Source organism: Pezoporus flaviventris, unplaced genomic scaffold, assembly GCF_033815535.1.
Source record: "Pezoporus flaviventris isolate CSIRO_AGI_PZ_B2104156 unplaced genomic scaffold, CSIRO_AGI_Pfla_v1 ptg000036l, whole genome shotgun sequence".
Lineage (NCBI taxonomy): Eukaryota > Metazoa > Chordata > Aves > Psittaciformes > Psittacidae > Pezoporus > Pezoporus flaviventris.
The window spans coordinates 26,005,919-26,027,381 of record NW_026892584.1 but is presented as its reverse complement, the minus strand read 5'-3'; the positions used below and the strand labels follow the sequence as shown (position 1 = coordinate 26,027,381).

General features: G+C 52.9%; 3 protein-coding genes across 7 annotated transcripts in view; 2 read left to right on the top strand and 1 right to left on the bottom strand.

The window, feature by feature from the left end:
- LTBP2 (latent transforming growth factor beta binding protein 2) overlaps positions 1-10,474 on the top strand; it is a 72,324-nt gene extending 61,850 nt beyond the window's left edge. For 2 of the 3 annotated variants that reach the window (XM_061463589.1, XM_061463587.1), the window contains exons 23-35: positions 200-325; positions 423-545; positions 745-876; positions 2,051-2,176; positions 2,797-2,940; positions 3,198-3,389; positions 3,513-3,593; positions 4,226-4,354; positions 4,602-4,742; positions 4,981-5,148; positions 5,687-5,962; positions 6,178-6,327; positions 9,578-10,474. In XM_061463589.1, the coding sequence (XP_061319573.1) occupies positions 200-325; positions 423-545; positions 745-876; positions 2,051-2,176; positions 2,797-2,940; positions 3,198-3,389; positions 3,513-3,593; positions 4,226-4,354; positions 4,602-4,742; positions 4,981-5,148; positions 5,687-5,962; positions 6,178-6,327; positions 9,578-9,744 (1,955 nt within the window). In that variant the 3' untranslated portion in view covers positions 9,745-10,474. The remainder of the gene's footprint in view (positions 1-199; positions 326-422; positions 546-744; positions 877-2,050; positions 2,177-2,796; positions 2,941-3,197; positions 3,390-3,512; positions 3,594-4,225; positions 4,355-4,601; positions 4,743-4,980; positions 5,149-5,686; positions 5,963-6,177; positions 6,328-9,577) is intronic. The other variant, XM_061463590.1, reaches the window with a different exon arrangement.
- Positions 10,475-11,151: 677 nt separating this feature from the next.
- Positions 11,152-13,283, bottom strand: NPC2 (NPC intracellular cholesterol transporter 2). Of its 2 annotated transcripts, XM_061463591.1 has the most exons (4): positions 13,160-13,283; positions 12,972-13,079; positions 12,550-12,722; positions 11,152-11,927 (listed from the first exon to the last, which is right to left on the bottom strand). In XM_061463591.1, the coding sequence occupies exons 1-4, from the start codon at positions 13,242-13,244 to the stop codon at positions 11,841-11,843; spliced, it is 453 nt and encodes a 150-aa protein (XP_061319575.1). In that variant the 5' UTR covers positions 13,245-13,283; the 3' UTR covers positions 11,152-11,840. The 2 variants fall into 2 exon arrangements, with proteins under 2 accessions (XP_061319575.1, XP_061319576.1); XM_061463592.1 differs by lacking the exon at positions 12,972-13,079 and having other exon boundaries at positions 13,103-13,259.
- A 3,855-nt stretch (positions 13,284-17,138) lies between these two features.
- ISCA2 (iron-sulfur cluster assembly 2) lies at positions 17,139-18,462 on the top strand. Of its 2 annotated transcripts, none has more exons than XM_061463586.1 (4): positions 17,139-17,296; positions 17,470-17,638; positions 17,779-17,894; positions 18,086-18,462. In XM_061463586.1, exons 1-4 carry the CDS (start codon positions 17,238-17,240, stop codon positions 18,258-18,260), a joined length of 519 nt encoding a protein of 172 aa, XP_061319570.1. In that variant the 5' UTR covers positions 17,139-17,237; the 3' UTR covers positions 18,261-18,462. The 2 variants fall into 2 exon arrangements, with proteins under 2 accessions (XP_061319570.1, XP_061319569.1); XM_061463585.1 differs by having other exon boundaries at positions 17,209-17,359.
- Positions 18,463-21,463: the final 3,001 nt, after the last annotated feature.

Sequence of the window (21,463 nt, the reverse complement as noted above, 5' to 3'; positions counted from 1 at the left end):
ATGGCACATCTGTAAGGTTGTAGCCAAATGCAGGATCACCATGAACAGGGAAGATCTCTGTCTCCATGGCGAAAAAAACAGGGTCCAGGTGCCCTGCGAGAGCTGCCTGTTAGAGACTGGGGAGAGGGAATCCATGTGGCTTTGGTGAAGGATGTGTCCCAGTGCTGGGTGCATGGTCCTGACTCTGCTCCCTCTGCAGATGTGAATGAGTGCCTGAACAGTGAGATCTGTAGCCCCAGTGGCAAGTGTCTCAACAGTCATGGATCCTACTTCTGCATTTGTGCTCCTGGCTTCTCGAACGTGGCTGGTGGTGTCAACTGCCAAGGTGAGCTGCAGGATGGCAGGGACACACCTCAGGCCCTGTCCTTTGCTCTCTTTCTGGCTGCAAGATCCAGGTTGACACTTCTGGCCTGGTTCTGCAGATGTGGATGAATGCGCAGACAAGTCCCGGTGCTCACAAGGCCAGTGCCTGAACACAGAAGGCTCCTACAGGTGTCTGTGTGAAAATGGGTTCAAACACTCCCAGGAGACTGATGACTGCGTGGGTGAGAGCTCATTTGGGGAGATCAGGCCCCTGGGATGGGGGGTGGTGGATGCAGAGAGTGCATGGGGGAGGGTGGTTCTGTTCCCAGCACCCAAAGTTGCTGGTATCTTGTAAGAGGGACTGAACTTGACCTGGGTGCTGCAGTAAGCAAGCAGAGTCTCCATGTGACAATCCTCATCCCCTTTCCCTCCTCCCTGCAGATGTGGATGAGTGTAAAGAATATGGGGATGCCATCTGTGGCACGTGGCGGTGCCAGAACAGCTTGGGCTCCTACCGCTGTATCATGGGCTGCCAGCCTGGCTTCCACTGGACCCCCTTGGGTGACTGCATTGGTGAGTACAGCCCCGAGTGTCCCTGTCCCTCTTCCTGGCAGGGACAGGGTGGCTGTGGAACATCTCTGCCAGGGGCATGGGGGAGAAGGAGGAGGAGGAGGAGGAAATGTGTGGCTGGTGGAGAGGCAGATAATGCTGAGTTTGTTTTCTTGGCTGAGCTGCCTGCTTGTGTCTAGACTTCTCTCTTCCTGGCATCTGGAACAGACACTGCCTTGTGCTGCTTTCCGCTCTGGGAGAGTCCTGGGCAGGTTACAGCCATTCCAGGCTTGGGGCTGGACCACAGATCACTGTAAGCTGTGCTTGCTGGGGCTTCTGTCTGTGCCAGTCACCTGCCTGGCAAGGCTGGGTGAGAGGAAAAGCTGCTGGTACCACTCTGTGCTAGGCTGAGTCTGGGTTTGGAGTTTAGGCTCCAGCAAAGAGGAAAGAGCAAAGGGGATTCTGCAGTTTCCAAGGCTCCCTCCACAGCTCGGGTAGAAGGCTGCAGCAAGGAGGAGCTGTTGCCAGATACTGGGCTCTGGCCTGAGCCAGGATTTTAGCATGTGGAGCTGCTCCTGGCCTTAGGAGCAGCAGGCTGTGGGCACACAGCTGCTCCAACTGCTCCTGGGAAAATCTCCCCCATGCAGAAGTAAGAGGGGAGCAGGATGCAGCCAGCAGGGCTGTAAACCCTGCAGAGGAGTATAAGGGACACAGAGGCCATAAGGTTTCACTAAGCAGGGAGGAAGGGGTCAAGGGTGCAACTGAAACATGAGAAGGACCAGGTCAAGAACAGGGCATAAAGGTATCATCCTAGGTCTGCTGATCTGTCTGCACCTGCCCCACACGTTTCAGTTGCACCCTTGTATCTCCTCCTGATGTGAACCTATAGGCTCTGTGTCCCTTTACTCCTCTGCAGGAACCTGTGCTACCCTCAGTTGCCCCTGCCACCCACCTCCCACAGTTGCCATTCATTTCCCATTCCCACCCTGCTCCTGCCTCTCAATCCACGTGGACCCTTTGCAGCACTGGATGTTGCAAGAAGCTTCTCTTGACACACACACAGCAGTGGAGTCCCTCACATCAAGGGAATGCTTGCCTCATCCCCAGGTCTTGGGGTCAGAGCAGAAGGGCCTGGGTGGGGGGAGTCCACGTGGAGAGGTGGGGTCTAGGGCAATCCCTGCTCTCTGTTCTGCTGCAGACATAGATGAGTGTGCCAATGAGACGCTGTGTGGGAGCCATGGCTTCTGTGAGAACTCGGATGGCTCTTTCCGCTGCCTCTGTGACCGTGGCTATGAGATCTCGTCCTCTGGACACTACTGCGTTGGTGAGTCTCCTGCGATTACCCCGCCAGTCAGTGAGGAAAAGGCATAGGCAGAAGCCAGGCTGGTGACACATGCTGCCAGAGCATGGATGGGGACTGCATCCGTGCATGGAGAATCCCAGCCATGGACTGGGCAGCTCATGGAGCAAAACACCAGGCAAAAATAGGTGCCCAGGGAGAATGGGCAGCATGAACTATTAAAAAAAAACATTTTCACCGTTAAGACAGTCAGGCAATGAAACAGATGCCCAAGATGGCTGCGCAGTGGCTGTCCTTGGAGGTTTTAAACGCCCAAGAAGAAAAAGCCCTGAGCAGCCTGGTGGCATCTCATAACTGACCCTTCTTTGAACAGGGTATTGAACTAGAGACCTCCAGTGATCCCTTCAGACCTGGATGATTCTGTGACCCAGTGACTCGCTACATGCTGTAGTTCAGGCTCCTTGAATCCATTGAAAGCAGGGCAGGAAGTTCTTGCCAGACTTGTGTTGAGCCATGGTGTGAGCACAGCTCTGAGCTTGTCCCTAGCAGCTTCCATCTCCCTGCTGAAGGGTGACCCCGTGCTGCAAAGGGTGTCCATGCAGAGGGAGGGCTTCCGCTGCCCACCACTGCCCCTTCCTTTGCAGATGTGAATGAGTGCGAGCTGATGGTCGCTGTGTGCGGGACTGCACTTTGTGAGAATGTGGAGGGATCCTTCCTGTGCCTCTGCCCCAGTGACCATGAGGAATACGATACAGAGGCAGGGCAGTGCCAGCCCCGAGCAGCCTTGGGTGAGTAGGCAGCCAGAACAGAAGCATGAGTATCAGCTATAGCAGGAGTGTGGTAGTCCTGGCTGGGATGAGACAAAGCTGTACAAGCCCATGCAGGGACAGGCAAGCTTTCATGTGGGAGGAACTGAGGAGCCTGAAAGTGAGCACCTGGGAAGGCCAAGCTGCTGGTGATGGGTGTGCTCTGGGACCTCCTAGGTGTGGGATGCTGCACTGGGGTGCCAAGGACCCCATCCCATCTCTGCTCTGGTGTCTTCTAGAGGGCCCTGAGACACACACAGCCCACCTCTCTGATGGCACAGAGCGCAAGCAGTGCTACTACCACATCAGCGATGTTCACCTGTGTGACAGTGTCCTGGCCAAGAACATCACCAAGGAGGAATGCTGCTGTACTGTGGGGGCAGCCTGGGGTGACAACTGTGAGACTTACCCCTGCCCCATCCCAGGCACAGGTAGGACTGTGGCCGCACCACACCAGGCAAGACCAGTGCTCTGCCTTCGAGCTCCACCTTGGTTGCACTAACAGGCTGTTTTCTTTACTTCCCATCTCCCCTTGGCATCTGCCTCCTGGCCAGTGGAGTACCAAGAGATCTGCCCTCTTGGGAAAGGCTATATTCCCCAGGAAGATCCACTCTCAGGAAAAGTCTCTTTCACAGGTACTCTCATTTAGTCTGGGGGAAAGAGGGAGGGAGTGGTGCAAAGCCTTGCCTGGAGGTACATCCACAGAAGTATCTGTGGATATTCTGGAGTTATGAATGGGGGATGTGGTGGGGGGGTGTGAGCATCCTGCTGCTGCTTTCCTCCATCAAGAGAAATGCCAAATTGCCAGTATCGCCAAGCTGGCAATGCTCCTTCTTCCAGTCTTGCCTCACTGAAAGCAGTGGTTCTTTCTTGGTGCAAATCTATGCCCATTTTGAGCCAGGGATAGGGTCTAGTGAGACACAACACTTCCAGTTACTAATCAGATCTCCCAGTGGCCAGCTGGCTCAGTCTTTTGCACATCACCTCCAGGGGATTGTGTTCTCAACCTTTCAGAAACATACATGAATTTCCTACCTGTGAAAGTATCCTGCTCCCTGTCATCCCTCCTCCTGCTCTGCCTGTGGATGCTTCCCTCTCTGCTCCCAGGCATGGGGCCGGTGGGAGAGGTGGGGGCTCACTTGGGTCCCTGCCAGTGATCCAGGCCAAGGTGCTGTGCCAGCTTTCTGCAGATACAGCACCTGGGCCACCTTGCTCCCATGGCTCTGCTCACTGAGACGCTCTCTCGTTCCCTCCATTCTTCTCTCAGACATGGACGAGTGTGAGATATTCGGCTCCGAGTTCTGCCGCAATGGACAGTGTTTGAATACAGTGCCAGGCTATAAGTGCTTCTGCCGTACAGGCTACTTCTATGACTCCAGCAAGCTTGAGTGTGTTGGTAAGACGGCCTCAAAGAGCAGTGGGCACCCCACTGCACATGGAGGGACAGCTGTGCTGCTGCACCCAGAGTTTTCCCTGCTGCCCATGCTACAAGGCCAGATCTGGGTGACAAGCTTCACGGGAACCTGCTGGGGAACAGGGGAGAAGGTGGCAAGAACCCCCAAGATCCCTGTTTAGGCAGGGAAAGGGCTGCATTGCCCACATCTATCAGTCTGAAATGTTGCTTTGTCCTTGTGTGTGGGCAGACCAGGACGAGTGTCAGAATGAAGTGTACTGTATCAACGGCGAGTGTCTGAACACGGATGGCTCCTACCACTGCTTCTGCAGTCTCCCTCTCGTGCTGGATGCGACCGGCAACCGGTGTGTGAACCTCTCCAGCAGGGCAGGTGAGCCCCCGCCTCTGCTACAGCACACCTCCACCCTGACATCCACCCTGTGGGTCAGTCCTCTGGGAGAGAGCACAGGGGAGGATTTTGTGTCAGACTGAGGTGTGCCAGCAGCCTCACATGTACAGCCAGGGCAGGGGGGGCAGGAGCTGGGGCACATGGTTGTCCCTCTCAGGAAAGGTGAGGTGGCACTCTTCTGCATGATTCTCATAGCCTCCTTTGCTTGTGTCACTCGCAGATGCCTCGGAGGAGTATGAAATCCACCTGGATGTCTGCTGGCAGACCGTTGCCGACTACATCTGCCAAGACCTGCTGCATGGCGAGCAGACCACGTACACTGAGTGCTGCTGCCGGCTTGGTGAAGCCTGGGGCCAGAACTGTGCGCTCTGCCCACACAGGTCCTCCGGTGAGTGGGGTGGCATAGGCAAGCATCCCCCAGCAGAGGTGGGGGAGGGCTGGGGTGCCACTGGTCATGTCCTGCAGGGTCAGCCACATACGGCTGCAGCAAGAGCTCCTTTTGTTACCTGCATTGCCAAAGCCAGTCCAAGGAGTGGGTGAACCCCCTGTTTATCCACATCTGTGTTGCACCCATAGATAGGATGTACCTGAAATGGGTGCAAGGAGTCCAAGGTGTTTGAGGGGAGAGTTGCTCTGTGCATCCCACTGCTCCTGCGTAGCTTAGGAGAGGTGAGGCGGTAGCAGGCTGGGATGGGAGCATGCTGAGAACTGGAGGTTTTGCTGCTCAGGGCCTTGCTGGCTCCAGACAGGAACTGGTTTTCTTGAAGATGGGGTCTCATCAGTGAGCTACAGAGCTGCAGCTTTGGAGGCCATTGAAGAGAGGCCTGGCTCTGCTTGCCTGGTGTGGATGCACACTCAGGACATACTAGACCTACCTCTCTTGAGCCAGGCTGCACTGACCCTTCCTTTTCTCTCACCACTTGCAGCTGATTTTGCTTTCCTGTGTAATGGGGCCAGTGAAGACAGTGAGAGAGGGGCCGAGCTCCGAGAAAGACCTAGGTATGAGTATGGACCAGGCTTGGAAGACCCCCACTACGGCCTTGCCAGCCCAGATATGGGCCCCTACTACAACTACCTGGAGTCTGAGTATGGAAATCCAGATGGTGGTTTCCCTCGGAGGGAACCCAACAGCGAGTTTCGTGGCACCCCTCTCCATTATGGCCCAGGGCGGTCCCCACCCCACTACCTGCCCAGCCAAACGGGTGAGTACTGGGAGACACAGAGAGGTGGTTTCCCACCCAGCCTGTGTGGGCACTGCCTGGCAGCTCCCACCCCAGGCAGATGTTGGGAGCTGCCAGCTCAGCGCTTCTGGCTGCTGTGTTAGTGCTGGCCTTGCCAGTATCATCTCACCGTGTGCCTGATGTCCCTCCACACGTGGAGGGTCACCCTGCTCTAACACCACCTTACCACCCTCCAGGCCTCTACGAGGGCTTCGAGGGGCTGCAGGCTGAGGAGTGCGGGATCCTCAACGGCTGCGAGAACGGGCGCTGTGTGCGCGTCCGGGAGGGCTACACCTGCGATTGCTTCGACGGCTTCCAGCTGGACATGACCCGCATGGCCTGCATGGGTGAGCGGGGCCGGGCCGGCAGCGCGGGCAGCCTGGCCCCTCATCCCTTGGCGGCTGTCGCTCTCTGGCGGTCCTGGCCGGGACAGCTGCCGGAGGAGTCCCCGCTCCCGGGTGCTTCCTTCCCTTAGGGCTGGGAAGACCTTTCTGGGGGTTCAGCCGGCCACTCTCTGCTGGCAGCTAGGTCAGCCAGCTCTGTCCGCTGCGGGGAGCAGCAGCTGATTGACAACTTTTTGGCATAGCACCCTTCTACATCACCAACCACTGCTACTGTATCCCGGTTTAATTTCCCCAACGTTCATCACTGCCCTGGTGAAATTCCTCACTTTCTACCCTGCCCTATGAGACACGGTCTCTAAAGCATCTCTTAGCACTTCCTCTACATCCCTATGCCATGCCTCCATCCTTTTCACAGAGCAGCTCCTCAAGCCAGCTGAGGCCCCAGGCACTCAGCAGATGAAGACCCTCTTTTCCCTTAGGCACAGCCCTAACTAGCTCTGAGCTTCTTACTGTGTGACATGGTCATGCAGCTTCTTTGTACAAAACCCATGGTCTCTGCCTCCCCAAGTGCTGCTGGGCAGAATGGCTGCCTGAGCTGTTACTCCCCGTTCTGCATTTGTGCCCTCTGTTTCACTTTCCTTGGCCACAGGATTTTTTTGTATTTGCCTTCAGAGAATGTTCTCTGGTTGATTTTGGATGGCTTCTCTGCTTGATTAGAATGAGTCTGAAGGCTGCAAAGTGCTTGCAGCCTGGTGTCACACACATTTTACAGGCAAGGGAATTCTTCCTTTGCCCACCTTAATGACAACATTTAGATGGAGCAGGGGTCAGGACAGACTCCTGCAGGCTGTGTTTTAAATGTGTGTTATTGTAGCAGACAGGTATTGCTAATTACCTTTGGTGTGCAGCTTTGCAGCTCATTGTGCAATTGCTGCCGTTTCATCTGGACTGTATTTTCTCAGTCTGCTTGAGTGTGTCATGTGAGACCGTGTTGAAATCCTCACCTTGGCCAAGGCACATCATATCCACCACTTCTCCCTTATCTGACAGACCAGTTATCAGGTCACTGAAGGGAACCAGATTGGCTTAATGTAATCAGACCTTAACAGATCTGCACCAGCTATTTAATGACCCTGATATCCTTTGGAGGGTTATGACCTGATCACTCACAAACCTGGTCTGCTTACGGGAATAGGGGTGAGCAGTCTGTAATCCTGGATTCTCCCTTCTCTCTTTTTGAAGATAGTCACCAGATTTACCCTTCCTTGGGTCTCTGAGACCTCTTTTACCCTCCATCTCAGAGAGAACATCCAGCTTTTCAGGGACTGCAGGAGCACTAAGATGTAAAGATGAGTTGCAACAAGCCTTTAGCAATATGGATGTAACTGCTTTATCTATCTGATAGTTGGACCTCTCTATCACAGTATGGCCTTTCCCGCCCTGTGCTCTTTCACCTTATTCAAACACTTCAAATGTGGTCTGCACCCTGTCTAGTCACCATGAGCATTTTTGATGGCTGGAACAAAGCCCACGCCAGCTGCTGCAGCCAGCTCGGCTGTCTTTTGTTTCCTCACCGATAAGGACCAGACCAACATTCCGTAGTGTTTCCTGCTAATGTATTTATGGAGTGTTTGCTTGTTGCCTTTTGTGTCCTAGACTAACTACCACTTATTTTACACTGGAGCCTATCTTGGATTTTTCCTTTGAGTTCTCCTACTTGGTGCTTAGTCACCCCTGAGTTTTTACCTTGCTGACTTCAGGTGTGTAGAATACTCCTACAGCTGCTTCAGTGCTTCACCTCTCCCCTCCCTGTGGGGATAGCTTGCCCTCACCCTGAAGGGCTGCCTGCCTACCTACCCCTGCCTGAATGGGCAGGCTCCAGGGCTTGGTGCACACTGCTAGCACTAACTCTGCTGCTTCTGGCTTTCAGGTGACTGAGCTAAAGTAGCTTTGTTTTACTTCTTTGAATTCAGTGACCCACAGCCAAACCAGCCTGCCAGCTCTTCACCCATTTACCTTTCCCTGGAGACCCCGGCAAGTCTGTCTGCTTCCCAGGCTGTGGAGCACATCTCTCTTGATGTGCTGCCTAACATCCCTTCTTCGGGCTTCTGAGCAAGCCCATCCTTGGTGATGTTCTGGTCCTGAGGTTTAGCCCAAGTTCTCAGTGCCCATTCTACCATTGCTTTGGCTGTATATGAAGGCTGTCGTGTTTCTCAGGCTCTCATCTCACCTTTCCCCTCTCCTCCATCTCACATGACTGCTGTGCTTCCTTCCACCTTACCTGAAGGAATTGCTTCCAGCCTCCTTCCCTGGGGTTGCGCTTCTCTTTCTTTGCCAGATAGCCCCCTCCACCTGAGCTAGGGATAACCTGAGGTCCCAGGGCGGCAGAGCTTTCCAGCCCTCCTGGGGTCCATCAGTCACTGCCTGGGCCTTCACTCTCCCTTGCATGGCAGGCTGAACCCATCATTTGCTCCTCACTCCTGCTTCCTGCTGATATGTGGGGGGTGAGGCTGGAGTTTGTGGTCAGAGGGTTTGGACCTGCCTTGGCAGGTGAGGATTTGGGCTCTTGTGGTCCTGTGAGTGCAGACAGCGGCTCTGGGGTGCACAGGGATGCTCTGCCTAGCTGGTGGCCTCACCGCAAGTTGGGGGTGGCTCTGGCAGGATGTCAGGGAGGTGCATTTAGCAGCAGGGCAGCTGCTGTAGGCTTGCATGCACACTAGCTCAGCCACAAGCCAGCCAAGTGAGCCCTTTCACACAGTTTGTGGGTTAATAAAACAAGCCCTTGTTTGCATAGCACGAGGTCCCTCTTTGTTCTGGTCCTGGTGATGATGATCTGCCGCTCAGGGCCACCATCATCTGCCTTGTCAGCCTTGTGGATCAGGAAAGGGCATTTTCCAAGGTTGGAGGTGGTCTTTCTCCCAGATCCTGTGCTGCTTTCTAAGCAGCAACTTAGATGAATCTGCTAACCCAGAGGCGTCATGAACTGCAGGACCCCTTATCTCTTGTGCATTGCTGGGGGTGGGGGGACTCCCTCCTGTGCTGGGAGATGCTGAATGCTGGGGATGTCACCCTTGGGTAGTAAGGGGGCTCTGTCGGTGTGCTGAGGGGTGTGGGAGGCTGGAGGGGTCATGGACATCCTGGAGGTGCAGGGGGTGGGAACTGGGCACCTGTGGGGTGGCAGGGGCACAAGGAGGTGGCTGTGGCTGGGAATGCTCGCTGTGCCATTGGCTCACCCCTGTCCTTCTCCTTGCAGACATCAACGAGTGCGAGGAGGTGGGAGGCCCTGAGCCCCTCTGCCAGGGCGGCACCTGCGAGAACACGGAGGGCTCCTACCGCTGCCACTGCTTGCCAGGCTACGTAGCCCTGGCCCAGCCCCACCACTGCGTGCCCCAGACAGCCCAGAGTTCAGCAGCAGCGTAGCTCTAGGGAAGCAGGGGTGGGGGTGCTCCCCTCCTGCACGGAGAAGGGCCCCCTGAGGCTGTGGGTGTTTCAAGGCTCTTTGCTCCTTCCCCTCCAAAGTGCACAACTTCTCCACCACCTTCTCTCTGCAGATGAAGGGCTGATATCCCAGCCTCTGCACCCCCTGCATCCTGCCAGCCCCTGCTCCTGCTGCAGCAGAGCCCATCCCGGCTCCCAGCATCCATTGCATCACCCCATGCCGTTGAAACTCACAGGACACTTTCCCCTGCCACACAGCCCCAGCCTCCCCACTTCACCCTGCAAGAAAGGGGTTTCATCTCCCTGCTGCTGCTGCACTGACCTAGCAACACGCCTCACCCACACCGTGGGTGCTGGCCCTGCTCCTCGTGAAGCATCCAGCCCTCTGTCCAGAGCTTTGAGAGGGGGTGACCCCAGATTTCTAAAACGGCTGCCTAGCCCTGGGGCGTGGGGAGAGGTCGGAGGGGCCCCAGAGCCAGCTCTCACTGCTGGCAAGCCCAGGCACAGCCCTTAGCCGGGCACATCCCTCTGTGCCCCACGCTGCTGGGCAGGGGGACAAGCGCGGCTTCCTTTGTGTAAAGTTGTTGGTGACTCTCTTTTTGTTGTTTTTTTGTGTGTTTTTTAACCGAGTCTGTTGGAAACTTCTCTCATGTTGTTAAATAAAACATTTATTTTGGGCCCCTGTGGCTCAGGACACTGGGGCTGCTCAGAACTATGCTTGTCTTGCCTCTGCTGAGGGGGTACTAGATCCACATCTTCCCTGTGGGTCCAGCCCAGCAAGGCCACCACACTCTTGTAAGCCAACTCTTATCTCTCATGCTGGCACCCAGCCTCCTCCTGAGGCAGAGCAGAGACTCTTGCCATGCCAAATTCTTGCTTATCTCTCAAACTCAGTGCCAGCAGCAAGAGCCAGCTCCATCCCCACAAGACAGCATGGCAGTTGCGGCTGCTCAGACCTTGCCTTGTTCACACACAAGGGAGCTGGCATTTAAGCATGAGCATGTGTAGGTTTCTGCAGTTGGCAGTTTTGGAGCCTGTTGGTCCAGCCCCAGAGCCCTCACTAGAACAGCCTTTACCTATGGTGCAGCAAGCAAGGCCACGACCTCTACCACCACCTCCTCAGGGAGCCCTTACACAGTTTCAGGGCAGCACAGGACCAGCAAGGCAGGAGCACAGCCAGGCATTGCCAGATTGACACTGGCAGCCAGCAGCACAGCCAGGCATTGCCTGATTGACACTGGCAGCCAGCAGCAGAGATGCCTGGCTACTCACACATCACCCGTGCTCAGGCCACCATACCTTCAGCTGAAAAGCAAGACCAGCCCAACCCCAACTAGAAGATGCTCAGCCACTCTGCTTCTCTCCACTCACAGAAGACACAGAAGCAAGTAATATATAGCATTTATTAAAAGGAAAGTTATAAAAAGAGGTTCAGGAGCTCCCAGCAGCTCCAAGTTAGTAGTAGTGCAAACCATTGATTAGAGAAAGAATCATCCCTGCAGAGACGCCAAACGCCATTTGGCTTTGCATCCATAAAGAAGTGTTCCAGCTGCAGTCCTACTGGCACAAGCGGGCCCAGGACAGAGCAGGCTGCCAGCTCAGGGGAAGTCTCCTCTCCTTCAGCTGCATGAATGGCAAACATGGGTCCCAGGGGCATCCCAGTCGTGATGTAGCAGGAGAAGCACAGGAGGGTGGATGTAGCTGGCATTCTAGAAGAGGCACTGAAGGGTTACCAGGTAGCAGCTCAGATACTAGCCAGGTTCATCACAGAGAAATTCCTCTGAGAGGACACACAGCTCCATTTCAAACAACTAATGTGCCTCCACAGAGCAGCTGGAGAATGAGGCTCAGTCACTTCTGCAGCAGGCACTGCTCTCCCTTGAGCTGCTGAGAACACTCAGGGGACTCTAAAGGGAGTAAGAGCCCTCTGCCCATGGCTGACCTTGCATGAACACGGTACTGGCTGCTCAGAGGCTGCAGAGCTCTGAAGGAAGCAGTAAGAAATGCTTATTATATAAAAGAATTTGGCCTGTGTTGTCTTCTGTTTTTCCCCTCCCCAAGCCCTACTAAAGGGCTCCTCAGCTGGTGATCTGCACTGGTATCTTCCAGCAGAACAACATCTGGTCTTGGTCATCCACCAGCTCCCACTTCACAATCAGTTTAATCTGAAAGCAAGAGAAGAGCAGAGGGAAATAAGAGTGTTCAGGGAACTGCAGGGCAAGGACATGGAGAGGAGAGTTATCACTTCTGTGGAGCAAAGAGGTCCTGAGAGCTCTGCACAGAGAGAACAGAGGTGGGGTATTGCCCCTGCTGCAGTAGGTGGGCCACGGTCCTGCAGCAACACCTGGAACGTCTTACACAGATGGAGGGCTCAGCTGCGTGACACAGATGTTCACACAACTGCACTCAGATCCTCACTCTCTGAGCAGAGCGGAAACACCCTGCAGCCTCCCAGCTGAACTGCACCCTCGAGCCAAGCACCCCCAGTTTGGGAGAATTTGGCTGAATGCAGCAGGCTCTGCAGGGAGGCATAGTACAGGAGGATACTTGGGCAGCTGAAGCCACTTCTTTGCAGCTGGAGGCAGGCTGCTTCCTCGGCTGGGTCTGTCCCAAAGTGGGAACTTGAAACAAAAGTCATGCTCACAGCAGAAGTTCAAACGTAGTCAAAGGAGTCTTCTAACCCCTTCCCTAACACCACAGGACAAGGTGTTCCTTCAAGGCAGGGGGAGGGCCTGCCCCATGAAGGGCAGTATCTCTGAGGAGCAGGCCAGCTGCCTGCTTACTTACACTGGGGTACTCGCTCTTCACAGGGAGTTTATTCAGGTAGCTGTAAGAACGGCCCTTCTGAATGGGGCACTGGATCCCCGACTTGCATCCATCAGGCTCAGGAATGGGAAAGGGGATGTCCACGTGCAGCATCTCACCGTACACCCTTGCTTTGCTGCCCTGGCTCTCAATCTCTGCAGAACACGGAGAAGTGTGAGCACAGCATCAGAGCAAGGAACCCATTTCTACCTTATACCCTCCCTTCCACGTAGCCTAGAAGCTGTAAGAACACAACTAAGGGACGCTCTTCATCACCGGCCACTTCTTCCCACTCAGAACCCTTTCCAGCCACCCTTCCACATTCCCCTCCACGCAGTAGGACCGAGGGGTCGTCCCCCCCCGCGCAGCCCACCCGGCACCCCAGCTAGGGCGCCGATGCTCACTGCTGGCGAAGGTCACGTTGATGCTGTAGGACGTTCCCTTGTGGAGCAGGCACGGCTGAGTAGGGCACGGACTCACGTTCACCTCCTGGATGCTGCCGTCTATGGAACCTGCAAGGAACAGCCGGGCTTACCGAGCCTTCTCCGCCTGCTGACCCCTCCGCCACCCGCCGCTGCCCGCAGAAACTCACCGCAGTCGACGAAGCGGAGGGGCTCGGCCAGGGCAGTGGCGGCGGCGCCCAGCGCCAGGAGCAGGACGAGCGGGGACGGCACCATGGCGGCAGCGACAGCAGCGGGAGCTGAGCGACGGTGGCTGCAGCTCCGCCGCGGTGTCACATGAGAGCGGCGGCCCCGCCCCGCGGTCAGCTGGGGAGCGCCCCGCCCCGGTGCACGTCCGCTGCCCCGTGCCCTCGGGGGCCGCCTGGGGGTAGGCTGGCAGAGGGTGGCGGGCGCGGGTGCGGCGCTCCGACAGCCAGACCCCGTGCTGGGGTAGACAGGCAGCGCCCAAGGGCAGCAGCTGAGGGACGCGCTCAGGTACAGCCCCGCGATGGGCTGGGGGGCTCCTTCGAGGAAGCCAGCGTAGTAGTCTTACTCGTTACTTACTCCATACCTCATCATCTACATGTCGAAAGCTGAGTAACCCGAGTGCTAAGAGTGACATGTGCTCAGTAACGTGGTGGTTGCTGCTCATACAAGTTAGTCCCGCTTCTCAAAGTTGTGAAATGCCAGAGACCGCCAGCTTTGTGCTGCGGGTGCTGGGACGAGCTAGAGGACAGTTAAGACACTTCAGAAAGCTTTCGAGCCAAGCTAAAGTTTACAGCATTTCACCAGTTTCACATGTTAGCGGCGCTACTCGTAGCAGGGTCATGCCAGGGACACAACAGAGGAAGCACATGAGTGCTGATTTGGTAGGGGCACGGCAGCGCTGACACAGCTTCCCCACCGCAGCAATCTGTCCCAGCCCGCTGTGTGCACACTCAGCCTCAGCTGCGCTGCCAAGTGACTCAGGGGCAAAACTCCCACGCTTTGCTCGGGCTCTCCACCATGGGTGTCACATCAGAAACCCCAGAGGTGCTGAAGGAGTGAGCCAGGCTTGCTCTTGTGCCTCTCTGTTGAGCAGGTTAGTTCTTCAGGAGAGACCCTTTCCTTCAGAAGGGGGAGTAGATTTTTGGGGGTTATTTTCTTTTTTTTTTTTCTGAGTAAGCTTTTGGTTTGCAGAGGCCTCAAGCAAGCAGACCAGAGTGCTTACAGCAGCCCTATCAAACAAAAAATCAACCAAAGACCCTACTAAGACCAAGCCCTGTATTTAAGCCTACCCAGCACTCTTCATAACTGACCCAGATAAAGGCTTTTCCTTGCACACAGGAACTCATGCCCTTAGAACATCTTTCCTTCTCCCTGTCCTTCAAGTCTTACAGCTGGTAAACAAAGCCACCTATCTGACTGCTGGGAACAGGATCACAGTCAGCTCAGAGCAACACCATAAACTCCCGTCACACATTCACAGGATAAGCAGTGTCACACTCGGGAGCAAATTCCACAATGCATTAAATCAGGATGCCTCCCCGTGAAATGGCTCACCATATATCTCTGCTTTGCAGATGTTTTTGCACAGTAGCAGTGGCTGCATAGATACAAGTCTGCAAGAACTAAAAATCATTGAAACTAGGATCAGAATTAACACATCTGTTCCTCCCAGACCTGGACTGATAAAAATAAACTAGTACATGTAAGTTTGTAAAACTACAGCCAAGGCCTTTACATAAGAAAGAAGCAGAAACCTTCTACCCAAGGTTTTTAGCTGGTATCACACATTAAGAGTTTTGCAATAACAGCACTAAAGCATGGGTTCCCCAGGGCAGCATAAGCATCACAGACCAAACAGACCTTGCTTTTAGGCACATGCCCCATCTGACATCTGTTACAAGATGTGGGCCTCCAGGTCACCTTGGAGCCCAACATTTCAACACTCAATTCAGCTGCAGACAGGGTTCTTCTCAGATTAACAACTTCACAGCAAGCTTGCGCTGAAGTCTAGAAATACCAGGAGAAAAGACTAAGCAGGCCAACAGATACATTCTTTCCAGCAAGACAAATACTTGAGTTCTTCATTTTGGTAATCTAAACACCTCTATTACGTGAGGAAAATGTCTAAGGTTCCGCTTCATGAGCTAGCTACACCCGATGAATCCAAATCCCTCTGACAGCATTGCACTTGCAGCTTGGTAAACAGATGGGCTTGCAGGCACTACAGCCGCAGTGAATACAAAAGTCAGGTTCTCAAGAAAATCCACATACAGAGACTAATTAATTTTACTGTTTTCTCAGCCAGAACATACTCCTTTTGCTGCAGGTCATCAGAATTCACATTAAAATGCATCACAAGCCACTCTCGCATTCAACACTACACCAGAGGTTTTATTATCACCTGTTTCTGAAGCGCTGAAACAAGCTCGGTTTTCCACCAAAACAGATACAAGATGATTTAAGCATACACATTGCAGAGGAGAATAGCACAATTCTCAACTCACAGCAAATCTCTTTAACACAGTATGCTTGAGGAGAGCTGAAGGAACTCCCCAAACCCAGATACCACAGACCAGAATAAGAAGGGGAAAACAAAACACAGCCAAACCTAAAAACAGATTACATCAAGCTATTGGGAGCAAGGTGACCAGCAAAATCACAGCCCAGGAAGGAAGAAAACCTGGAGTGCCACTCTGGGTGAGATAAAAACAACCATACCACAAAGCTGACAGGAGGAAAACAACAGTAAGTAATAAGAGGTGCAAAGGCATAGCTGTTCTTAGGTACTCCCACTCCTCCTAGCCACTCAGAAAATCAGCCCCAGCACCTGAGTCACTCCTCAGCATAGTGGATTATGAATTAGATTAAATTAATTGAGGCCAACTGGCCTCTTTCTCATTCTTTCAGTCTGTGGTAACCATTTGAGCAATATCCCGAGTGCCTTGAAACTACCTGTCACACTTCTGACACGGAACACTGGTAAAAATGAAGGTGTTTTCGCTGGTATCACGCACTAGAAAGTAGAGTATCTAGTTTCTGGGGCTATACCTATTATCCAAAAGGTGCTTGGAGTTAATGGAGTCACAACATGAACAAATGCAGTGGGATTGGTCTAATACACTCTACAGGAGAAAGAACGAAAGCCAGTGTGATATGGAAAGCAGGCGCATTTTCCTGCTCTGCTTTTGAGATGCCACATTAATAATAACCAGAGAAACACCCCAATATGCTCTCTTAAAACATAAACTCTTCCAATATGCCCGATGAGGCTTCATCAACCATTGCAGGTACTTGCATTAATACCATCCCCCTTGGACCCTGCCTGTGATACATTCCTGCCTTTATACTAATGTCATTGGAATTGAACCAAGAGGAGGCAAAAGTAAGCAGGTCAAACCAGGTTGTATTTACATGCTCAGGGTGGGAGAAGTAAGCAAAAGCTTATGGTTGCCGGAGCATTGACTTGCGTGAAGCAGGACGGTGAGAAAGAAAGCCGTCACTGTGTCCCGAGGTCCCCTGGCGCCAAGTCAACCCCTCCTGCTGGGATGACTGGTTTTCCTCCACATCCCACGGCATGACTCTCCACAGGCCTGGCCCGGGTTGAGGAGCAGGATCCCTCCCCCAGAACCACATGAGGAAGAAAGAGATAAAGACTTAACTGCGGGTGCACCTGTGAGCGACCAGCCAGACCGCTGTCACATGTCAGATCATCCTGCCCGATAAAGGAGCAAGGCAGGAGAGCCAGGATCAAGGGAAACCACTACAGCCCTGCTGCCCAGGCCCTGTGTTTGCTGCTCAGCTTGTCTAACTCTTCCACCTTGATCCCCCTCCGAGCCTCTGGGTTCCGCTTGGTATAACAACCCAATTCCAGGACAAACACGTTCTACATAGAGTGCTGCGTTATTTATTACTATTTATTTTTGTACTGCTTTATATCCCTCCGTGAGCACTCCTGGTTGTGCGAACAAACACCCGCAAGGACAGACGGCAGCTTCCTGCCTTTGTACAGAGCTCCATCGGTTTCGGGGGCTTTGTCGAGCCAGCAGCCGACCTCCGCACGCAGCGGGACGCGGCTCCGCACGGCGAGGTGGGCCCGGTGGGGCGGCCAGCGCGTTGCCTAGCAACCCCCGCCGGCTCAGCACTTCCGCTTCAGCGGGCGCCATTAGCACCTGGCCGGAAGCAGGGGCGGCGGCAGCCAATGGGAGGGCGGGGGTGGGGCGGTGGGGCGGTGCAGGGGGCAGAATGGCGGCGCCGGGGTGTCTGAGGCGTTGGTGGATGTTGGCTCTGAGCGGCCGGATGAGGTACCGCTCCGTAGTGGCTGTGGGCCTGCTCGGTAACCTCGGCGGACGCCCGGTATCTCCGCTGTGCGGCAGGGGCGGCGACTGTGGGCATGGGGACGGGGCCCGCTTCCATCCCTGGCGGTGTGGCAGGGACCCCTCTGAGGCTCCCCTTTCCTCTCTTCTCCCTGAGGCAGCTGGTGTCCCGCTCCGCTGTGCCGAGGACGAGCGCTGCCAAAGCCCCTGGTGGGCCCTGCCTGTGCAGTTGGGCACCCCCTGCGGTGGGCAGCGTCCTTCTCTCAGCCAGGCCCGACAGAGAGTGAGCCCAGCGAGGGACAGATCTTTCTCAGTGAGAGCTGCGTGAAGGTAGGGACGGTGGGAGGCAGCTCGGGTGTCCCTGGAAGTGGTTTCCGAGCTGTCTGCTCTGTCAGAGGCACGTAGGGGAGGCACCTGAGTGTTCCCTAGTTTGTCAGCAGGTCTTTTAATTCTTGTCCTTTTCTTTGCAGAGGCTGTTGGAGATCACAGAAGGCTCAGAGTTTCTCAGGCTGCAGGTTGAAGGAGGTGGCTGTTCTGGATTTCAGTACAAGTTTTCCTTGGACACAGTTATCAATCCTGATGACAGGCAAGGGCAAAGGGGTGTAGTGGTGGGCAGGTGTGACTGTTCTTCCCAAAGGTGACAAGAAGGGTGTGCATGACATGGATAGTATCTTGTGCAGAAGGGAAGAAAACTGTGAGATAAAGAAAGTGCTCGGGCTGTGCTTCTCTGTTGGATCTGTAGCACAGCTAATGGTTAAATATTCTGCTTTTCTGTAGGGTATTTGAACAAGGTGGTGCCCGCGTGGTTGTGGATGTGGACAGCCTGGCCTTTGTGAAAGGTTCCATGGTGGACTTCAGCCAGGAGCTGATTCGCAGCTCCTTCCAGGTGGTGAGCAACCCCCAGGCAGAGAAAGGTTGCTCATGTGGGACTTCCTTCTCTGTCAAATTCTGATCAGAGTTCCCATGGACGGACACAATCTTCAGACACTTCCTGGCAGTCTTCAGAGGTTTTTTGCTCATTCTTTTCCCAGCTGCTTCCTCTCATCTCCCTTACCCTGTAACACAGCTGTTAGAGATGACTCCAGCTGTGTGTGTCTGCATTCAGCCTATCTCCAAGACTTGTTGGTCTTTCCTTCAGAAACATGAAGTAGCTCTGAGCATCCACGTGGGAGCATTTTCAGCACCTTGTGAACCACCCTCCAGGTGGTGCTGACTTGCCTACCCTGTCCTGAGCGTGGAACCACTGCACTGCTTATCTCTGCAAGGGATGGCTCTATATATATATAATATATATCTGTGCATGTGTGTCAACTGAAAGTTCTTACTAAAGAAATTCTTTGAGATTGATGGGTATTGCTTGTACATTCCCATGTGTTGAGAATCTGGATTCTTTCAGGGTACTCTTGCTTATCTGTTGTCTTCCAGCCAAATGGGTCTCAGAGTTTCTCTCTTGTATACTGTCCAGTGTTGCCAAGTCTCCAGTCCCCTACAGTGGGCTTTTCCAGATACTTTGCTGGTTTCTTACCCAGCAGGCTTCTCTTAGTCCCAGGAAGCTACAGTGTTTTTGCTGTCAATCCCTGGAATGAAAGCTTTTACTTAGAGTAAGCAAAGCTGAAAAATGGAGGTAGGAAGAATTAACATCTTATTAATTTTATATAAAAAGTAACTTCTGTGTATTTATATATATATAAAAATATGTGTGTATATATGTATAAAAAAACAAAACACACAGCCCTCCATCCCCCAATCCCCCACTGCTATTTTAGGCTGTTCCTAAGTCACACAGAATCTCTGGTTTCCACATGTGTCTGGTGCCTTCCCTTATCAGCAGGAAGGGAAGGTCAGGTGACCCAGGCAGAGGAGGATCTGGAGTACTACTTAGTGGTCCTCAAGTCCTTTTGACTTAGTTGTCTGGGAATCTTTGCTTCATTGTTTAATCTCTGTCTAACTTGTGCCTGGTTTGATGAAAGAATAAAATGTCTTCTTTTCTGAAACTGCCATGGAATGGGTAATCTAGAAGTTTCCAGGATAACATCCTTTTGATTAGTTGTTTTCTGTAGATTTTTATCTACCACTAGATGTCTTTTAAATTGGAATGATTCACCTGCTTCTGGGTGAGAGATGGGGAAGCTATTTTTTTCACCTGTCTTGTGTTTTAGTTGATCATAACCAAATTGTCTAAGACTCGAGTCTCTCACATGAGTGTGGGAGCACTGCATGACTTTGATCTCAAGGAAACTGCTTATGGGAAACAGCTTTTTAAGACTCTGTGCCACAGGTGTTTTTGTTGTTAAGCTTCCAAAACACCTTTCTCAACTAATCAGCATTGCCTATGTACAGCACTGATTTGCCTAGTGATTTTTAGTAATCAGAGAATTCAGTCAGCTAGCTTCAGTTTCATCTGTAGATGTTATGGGAGTTCATATATGATCTGCTGTGGCTTCATCCCATGAAGAATATGGATGGGATTTGGAACAGCAGCTCTTTTGATTTAGGTCTTTCCATTTCTTGCAGTCAACAAGATCTACGTAGCTATGTTGCTGTCAGAGGGGGCTGGATGTATACTGTGCTATTTTGTAAAAGGGAATAAAAGGATGTGATTAAAAAAACTTCTCTAACCTTTTTCAGGATGTTTTGGCCAGAACTGCCTTTGAGAAGTGTAAGACCTAAAAGCTTGTGTGGGTAGAAGACAATAAGTAAACTCAATTTCTTTCAGCTGGGATAACTGAGCAATTAAATTTGGCAGGAGGAATTGCTTTCTGAAACAGGAAGTTTAGATCCATTCTTGATCCATTTCATACAGTCTGACCTTAGGCAAGAGTATTTTGGGATCTTTTAAAGAAAAGTGCATCAGTAACGCTGGGGAAGTAGCAAACCAGCAGCTATCAAGGCTTCTTTCCCCTAAACTAAAGCCTGCCTTCAGCCCCTGTAAAATCTGCCATGTGTATTCAACCTAGCTGTATTCAAACTCCCTTCACTTACTCTACGCTAATGAAGTAAATCAGGCAAGTTCTGTTCATGTCTAGTGTCACCTCTTTCAGAGAATTTGCCTCTCCCTCCCAGGGACTATACAGAGCTTGAGGCTTTGGGTCCCAACCCCTGCCACCGGCAGTGTTGCTGGGATTGGCCGGCAAGCTTGTATGTGTGGCTTGCTCTGCGTGCGGTTCTGGCAGTACTTCTCTAGCTGCGCTAGGTGGACCCCTTACTCCTTGGGAGTTGCTGAACTGGGCGTACACGAGTATTTCGACATATATCTGGGATGAGGTTGTATCTGCTCCATGCAGGACCTAGGCGAAAGTTTCTTTGCAGCTGCCTGTTTTGGAGACGGGAGCTGAGTTTGTCTGGTCTCTAGATCAGAGAAACTGCTAGGAGCTGGAGAGGTTCTAGCTATGCAACCCATTTCTCTTGGCCTCCTAGTGCTACTTTATGGGAGCAGCTGTAATGTACTGGCTAGAGCTATTAGCCTCCCAGTTCCCAGTAGTGAATGGGTGCAAAGGGCTGTGTGTCACCTCCAGAGTCCTCCTGACTCAGTCTGTCAGTACATGGAATACTGAAAACTTGTGTCCATGTTAGGAAGTCAGCAAAGTGTGTCCTGTTAGCAGAGGGGGATGAAAGCAACCTGGGCGAATTTTTCCTGTGCATGCAGAAAATGCTAGATCTGGTTCCTGTGGAAGAAAAAAAAAAAAAAAACAACCTGTTTAGGTTTGTACACTGAAGGATGCAGTGATGGCACCACACTGTAGGCTGTGGAGCAAGACCAGTGGTTCCAAAAGAAGGGTGCGGAGGATTAGATGGAATTTGGCCCTGCCTGGGCTATGAGGGACTGCCAAGGCATGCCTGTGAGGGGTCTGCAGTGCGGGGATAGGTGGGAGCCCTTATACTGAAAAAAACAAATACCAGGAGTACAGAGCTGGAGGTGCCGCCTTCTCTTCATGGCAGATGAGAAACTGCAGCAGAAAATCTTTTTCTGCTCCCACATGAAGGAGGATTCTCTCAGTTCACCCACCTGACAAGGAATGAATGATCAAGAAAGGTTTCCATAAATACCTCTATGTTAGGATGAAACTTCAAGGGAAAAGGGCAAAAATTATCAGTGGCACTGACAAGCGGGTAGAAGATGGAATAGAAATCCTCACTTTGGTGAGGGCTTGTTAG